The 7,250-nt window shown below is 33.1% G+C and overlaps 1 protein-coding gene across 1 annotated transcript; it reads right to left on the reverse strand.

The window, feature by feature from the left end:
• Positions 1–476: 476 nt before the first annotated feature.
• Positions 477–2,311, reverse strand: LOC131058743 (cytochrome P450 71AU50-like). Its single transcript, XM_059211799.1, has 3 exons — positions 1,978–2,311; positions 1,396–1,721; positions 477–1,112 (listed from the first exon to the last, which is right to left on the reverse strand). Exons 1-3 carry the CDS (start codon positions 2,309–2,311, stop codon positions 501–503), a joined length of 1,272 nt encoding a protein of 423 aa, XP_059067782.1. The 3' UTR covers positions 477–500.
• Between the last annotated feature and the right edge of the window lie 4,939 nt (positions 2,312–7,250).

Genomic DNA, 7,250 nt, shown 5'->3' on the forward strand with positions numbered 1-7,250 from the left:
TTAGCTAAAACAAAAAAAGACATCCTAAACAAAAATACAAACAAAAAGTAGCATCAACATGACAAACTGCTAAGTACAAACAAGAAAAGATTGTTGGTTAGATTACATATAAAAAAAGAACAAGCATACAAAAGAGAGTGTCATCTAACCATTTTAGAAAGAAACATTCAAACCATCTCTAATATGTTAGTTGTTATTTCTCTTTAAATTCAAAAAATTTTAAATATCAATTTATTTTGAAATCTTTTATTTATTTAATTGCATCAATATTCTTGCATATAATATTAAAATATGTTACAAAAGACACTCCAACATAAACAAACACCTTCAACAAACATACAACAATTGATATTATTTAAATATTCATTGCTTATTTTTATTTTCTAAACCAACCAGAGGCGGGTGTTACATAACTTCTCATATAAAGGTGCAATTACAATGGTAGGATGGTTATATGTATGCATATATTAGTACTTTCTGTCCCAACTATACATCCAATGTTATGGTGGCTCGTTAGTGGTGAGCCTCCAGGAGGGAAGAGCAAAGATAGGAAACTTCCTTGGCACGGTCAATCCAAACTCTTCATCCCTATCCAAATCACCCTCCACACTCCAATGAAAGCAATGTATGAGCTGAGCCACAGCCAAGTGAACAACAGAAAGCCCCATGGCAATCCCAGGGCATTGTCTCCTTCCTGTTCCAAAAGACAACATTTCAAACTGGTGGCCTTTAACATCTATGCTTGAGCCAATAAATCTTCCGGGCTTGAATTCTAAAGGATCTTCCCAAACACTTTCATCTCTTCCAATTGCCCAAACATTCACAAGCAACCTTGTTTTTGGTGGGATGTAGTATCCTCCAACATTGCAACCCTGCGTGGACTCGTGTGGTATGAGCAAGGGCGCTGGTGGATGTAATCGAAGTGTTTCCTTCACAACACATCGCAAGTAGTCTAAGTTTACCAGATCACTCTCTCTTACGATGCGATCTCTCCCAACCTCTAATTCAATCTCTTGTTGTGCCCTTGCCATTACTTGAGGGTTTCTCAGCATCTCAGTCATTGCCCATTCTATAGTTGTGGCAGATGTTTCTACTCCAGCACTCAACATATCCTGTCAAAGAAGTGAACTTTTTGGTTAGTGATGTTTTAGCAGAAATTTAGCAATTGGTTAATGAAACTGAGTGCATGAAATTTCTTTATTTTTTAAGATTTGACTGTGTGAATTTTTTACGTTGTTTCAGATCAAATACCATGATCCAAAACAGAAAATTAGAGAGGATGAAATACTAGCGCAATTGCAATTCCACAATTTGAAAAGACAAAAAAGAACATCTCCCAACATTTAACTACAAACCGTAGTTTCTGGCCATGGCAATTATTTGAACTGAACTGACCATGATGATTGCTTTCATGTGAATCCGAGAGACTTGTATCTCGGCAGTTTCGCTCTCAGCCATGTCCAGCAGCACGTCCACAATGTCCGGATCGTCCGACTTTTTCGACCTTCTCCGCTCAACGTGCTCATTGATGAGCTTGTCAAAAAACTCATCGAATACCTTACGAGCATCCTGCATGCGGCGACAGTAGCCTCGCCAATCCAGAAAGGCGAGAGAGGGAATGAAGTCTCCTACAACAATTACTCCTGAGAGATGCATAATTTCAGCCACCATCTGTAAAAACCACTTCCCTCCCCCGAGTTCATGGTCAGAGTAAGTTCTGCCTGCAAAACATTCTGCAAATAATATTGACTGTGAGGGAGGAGATGGGCTTCCGCAGGTCGACGCAACGCACGCCTTTCTCGCTCTCCTCCCAAAGAGATCGCACCATGGCTCTCACCTCTTCCTCTATTACCCACCTGAATGAATCCGTTCTCTTGGCCGTCAGTAATTCGATTGTGCAGAGCTTTCTCATCTGCCGCCAGTACTCTCCATAGGGGGCTTGCGCCACGTCTCTGCGCTAGTAGGCCAGGTACTTGCCCGTCGCTGAAGGTGGCTTGTTTGCGAAGATCAGACCGTGGTTTTTAAAAAATTCTTTGGCCATGGCAGGTGAAGAGGCCACAACCGTGGGTACCGAACCCCAGCGGAGGAACATGATGTGCCCGTACTTGTTTGCCAGTTCAGCAAGAGACTTGTGAGGAAGGCGTCCCAAAAGATGGAGATTGCCTATCACTGGCCATGGCCGTGGCCCTGGTGGCAATCCCAACTCCCCCTGGTTGTTCTTGCTCTTCCTCGTTGTCACAAATCTGTATATAGTCCAGAGGAAGATGAGCGAAAAAGCCAACTCTACAGCAGGGGAATTGAGCCATGCCATATTTGGGTAGCCCGGGTTGCAAGTATTTAACACAGGCAACGGGGCGATAAGTTCGGCACGTTCTCGTAGTCAATTAGGCAAGATATTTCAAAATCAATCTTGGTATTTCAAGATAGTCCAACTATGAGATTAACTATCCATTTTTGGTATTTCAAAAGGATAGATATTTCAAAATAAATCTTCCACATTTGTTTTCAAGTCAATTAGGCAAGTTTTAAACCTAGATTTAATATTTCAACATTTAGGAGTGGCCACATACCTATAACATTATCAAAACTTAAATATTCTTACCTTCTATAGTAGAATGGTTGTTAATAATTCAAAATGAGCCTCCAAATTCAGTTTTTTGGTCATCAATTAAGATTTTTCCTCATGAAAACATATATTCAATTTACCTACAAATTGGTCATTGTTACAAAGAAACACCTAGAAAAAAATATGAAAAATGTTTTGAAATAAAAGTAAAATAAAACAAATAATTTTCCACAATCCATGATAGTTGTATAGTTTTGCTTCTAGTTTATCATTAGGGTGAAAGAATGCTCAATTAAAATTAAAATATTTTAATAGAGTTTTGAGCCTTCCAACAAGGAGTGTTGTAGGATAATTGAGCATTAGATATAAAGAAAAATAATGAAAAAATCACTAAGATAAAGGGTAGTAAATTGGATTTGTTTTATCCAAAAAAAAATGTTTTAACTAAACTATGAAGGCAAACCAATGCATGAGAGTTTTCTAAAGGAAAAAAGAATATCATTAACAATGTAAATACTACAAGAGGAATATAATAAAGTGTTTTGAAATAAAAATGACCATATCATTGATTAAAAAAATATAAATAAAAAAAAATTGGTTTTTGAACAAAAATATTAATTTATAATTATATATAAACTTGTAGAGATATTAAAGCATTGGAAAAATGAAATACATATACAATTAAAATTTTGAGAAAATGGTAGAGTGCATATAAAAAATATTATGGAGAATTTTGAGATGAAATTAATTTATAAGTGACTATTTTAACTAGCAAATGGGAAGACACTTTTATTGGAAGAGCAAACATTTGAGTGTAAATTTACATTAAATTTTAAGCAAGTCAATTTTAGTTTGCCAAAAAGGGGAATAATGAAGAGGTCAGTAGATTTTAAGGCACATCCTTATGCCCATTCAATTCCAAATCAGGAAGGACCTAATGATGCCAAGTATCACTATTATTTTTAATCTAGCTTTCTCTCCCTTCTCATAAATTATTCTTTATAAGTATTGTAAGTGTTAGTAGAAAGGAGAGGAGAGAGAAGTAGGGGAGATATATAGATATTTTGAGGGTTTGAGAGAAGTAGGGGAGATATATAGATATTTTGAGGGATTGAGAGGAATAATGGCAAAACAAGATGTAGAGGGAGCTAGAGATGCAGGTGGAGGAAGAGAGAGATGGAAAGTTAGAATCAAGAACTTATTTCTTTTTGTCAAAAAAAAAAAAGTTTATGTGTTTTGTGGAGCTTCCTTCACAAATAATGTATTTGTTTTGGCTTGTACTATAAACTTACATATTATAGCTTGCATGGCGATCCTTAGGTTTAGATGGTTTGTTTTCCTAATTTTGACATGATTTTTTCTTCCATTCTCATTTCTCAACTTGCTTGTCATTAGATTTACACATTATATATTGAGTCTTAATAAATTAGCACCATAATTTCACATATCTTCTAAGCATTGTAATCATATAATATTTTTTATATTTAAACTACATTAACATACTTATTTTTAATTTCTCTCTCTAACATTTACATACTTACCGGAGACATGTATTGCATTTTTTAATAGCTTTTGACCTACTTGTCCAAATTATATATATATATATATATATATATATATATATATATATATATATATATATATATATATATATATATATATATAGTTCTACAGTTTTGAATTCACTCTTTGGAAAAAAATTACATTTTAATTATTTTTGTGCAAGTTGAGTGATGCACATGCTAGGTGATTTGATTTTCAAGATGCGTCCACTTTTTAGAATCATTAAAAAAAAATGTTCTCAATTAAACTTACAATAAACAATCAGTACTCACTCTTAACTATATTTCTAGCAATGGATTTTTCAAAATACTAAATGCAACTAAAAAAATTTAGAGGCACACAGTAGACATTATGTTATAGTTTGTTAAAAAAAGGGAACTATTTTGTGTGTCTGAAACATTTGATACTCTTAATCTTATCTATTTTTGAAAAAAAATAGTAGTTTAGAAACTAGATTTAGAGTATTACAATTCTTGTTGTATTTATATCTTCAAGTTTTGAGTGTCTGAGTTTCAAAATGCTCCTCCAAATTTAACTTTAGAAAAAAAAAAGGTGGCCACTTTTGACCCTCTTTTTGTGCACCATCTTAACGCACATACACATGGTTGAATATGAATGAAGTGTGTTTGCAATTTTACATTGGCATAATGGCGTTGCTTGATCAACTTAGAGTCAATGCATTAATAGAATATCAATGGTGTAGATTTTGTACTATAAAGCATGATGTGATGAGATGGACATAACATCTAGGTTAAATGATTAGTTAGGTGGATCCACTAAATTTTTAGGTTATTTGTGAGGGTGCATGGATGATATGTGAACACACCAATTCTATCATACATAAAAATATATGTATAAATAAATTATTATTTATTCTTTATATATGATCAATTCATAATCTAACTTAATACTATTTTTTAGTTGAGCGACAATATTTTTTAAATGATTTTTTTTATATAAGAATATTAGATATGTATATGATCAAGGTAAGATATAACTTTAATGTGTCTAAAGATATTAAAATAGTAATATGAGCATCTCAAAACCTATTTATTCATGATCTAGTACAAGGATTCCTAGCATGTACATGAATGCGATATAGGATTTGTGGAAAACATGCAACAATTGCCTCTATTTATTTGTAATTTTGAATGCATAACGTTTAAGTATTGACTCAAAAGAAACTTATCTTGAACAAGGAAAAATAATTGAGGAATATTCAATTTTGGATTTTATTTATATGAACTATCTTGGACAAAAAAGAAAGTATTGTTTCCTGAGTGCAATAGATAGGTTGACACCATTGCAACAAGAGAAAATCATCGGACAAAGGGAGCCTAACATTGTAAACAATATGGCACTGATGAAATGCACACACAATTACTTAGGAATTTTTAAATGATTGATTTGAAGAATAAGTACGCTTGCTTTATCTTTAGATGTTTGCAAAATAATAAATATTTGATTGCATTTAAGTTAATGGAAGAACTAAAACCATGCCATGTACGAACTTCATCAGCTTTGCATGAATGAAGTGATAAATTAATTTTCTTTGACAAATATTAATGAATGCATGGAAATGATACATTGTTCAATAGGGAAGATATATCACGACTTTTATTGTTTTTATTTAATAATTTAATGCATTTAATATTTATTTAATTATTTATAACACAATATATTTAACAACTTTAAAATTATTAAATATATAATTGAATAAAGAGGGGCTAAAGATAGTCGATGGTGAAGAAGTGTAAAGGATGCTTTCAGAAAGAAAAGGCAAATATAGTAAAGGAAGGGGTGGTGAATCATAGAGGATAGAGAGCGGTGATTTTAAAGTAGGGAGCATGCATGATGGAAAGAAAAGGAAAGAGAAAGTTCAAATGAGAACAGAATGGGGGTACCATCATCGGAGACATCCATTCGTCTCTATCATTAACGAGAGATAGAAGCTTTGCAACATGGAATTCTTCTCTATCATTAACGAGAGATAGAAGATTAATCTCTCATGATAGTAGCAGACATCCATTCTTCTCTATCACTAACAAGAGATGGAAGCTTTGCAGCATGGAATTCTTCTCTATCATTAACGAGAGATAGAAGATTAATGTCTCGTGATAGTAGCAGACATCTATTCTTCTCTATCATTAACGAGAGATGGAAGCTTTGTAGCATGGAATTCTTCTCTATCATTAACGAGAGATAGAAGATTAATGTCTCATGATAGTAGTAGAGCATCAATCTTATTAACTAAAGGTCCATAGATCAAACCCTATTAGGAACGTGCTATGGCTTACGTAAGTGGGATTTTTCTTCTTACATTAAGAATAATTGAATTATATTTATTTAGGGTCGAAAGTATTGAAATATACAAAGACATGATTTAGTTTGATTAAGGTAACAAGGATGGTCAGTCAATTCTGAATGTTTACCACTATTAAATCAAAAAATGTAAGTTTAATATGTGTGATTTAAACCCTTCCAACAATATATATTCAAAATTATGTTAGATTATGTTAGGTAAGTGCCTACACTGTCAGTTCGGTGTATAATAATTATATTTCATTATAATTATATGCACAGGTAAGACGTTGTTCCATGCAGGAGTTATTTAAGCATTAGCTTTCATAAACTTTCAATCGTATAGATCCAGCGCATAGGAGAAGAAAGTATTGTAGTTTCCTTTCATCTTGTCAAATTTTGGGTCCCTTGCGCTTTCTCCAAATCTATATAAATGTCATCTTTAATCTGCAATCATTGTTATAATTCCACCGACATGCTTGTCCTTAAGGGTGCTTTTAACCTTAGCGTAGATGTAAACGTTTTCTTTTATTCATGTCTTTGTTCTTTAGAACCTTCAAAAATCTTTTGATTTGAGCTCTTGTTTTTTTAGAATACATCATTTTCTAAGGTTTCTCAAACATCAATCGCTGCAATCGCTGCAGCTCATATGCTTAATTTCACTTCTGCATTATATATGCACATTTACAATAACAGAATTCAAGAACCGTGAATGCATTACCCTAATTTTCTATGTTTATTCATATGAGAGAAGATGCTAGAAAGATACGTGTAATAGTTTTTATATTTGTCACAGGTGTAGCATTTTACATATATTATG

The sequence above is a fragment of the Cryptomeria japonica genome, chromosome 9 (genome assembly GCF_030272615.1).
Source record: "Cryptomeria japonica chromosome 9, Sugi_1.0, whole genome shotgun sequence".
Lineage (NCBI taxonomy): Eukaryota > Viridiplantae > Streptophyta > Pinopsida > Cupressales > Cupressaceae > Cryptomeria > Cryptomeria japonica.

What these genes read in the sequence shown, in the direction of transcription:
- LOC131058743 (XM_059211799.1), bottom strand. Translation starts at nt 2,311, where the DNA reads ATGGCATGGCTCAATTCCCCTGCTGTAGAGTTGGCTTTTTCGCTCATC. An exon ending in CAAGCCACCTTCAGCGACGG is followed by an intron (nt 1,722 to 1,977) that starts GCAAGTACCTGG and finishes AATGTTTTGCAG; the next exon opens with GCAGAACTTACTCTGACCAT. An exon ending in ACATGAAAGCAATCATCATG is followed by an intron (nt 1,113 to 1,395) that starts GTCAGTTCAGTT and finishes CTTCTTTGACAG; the next exon opens with GATATGTTGAGTGCTGGAGT.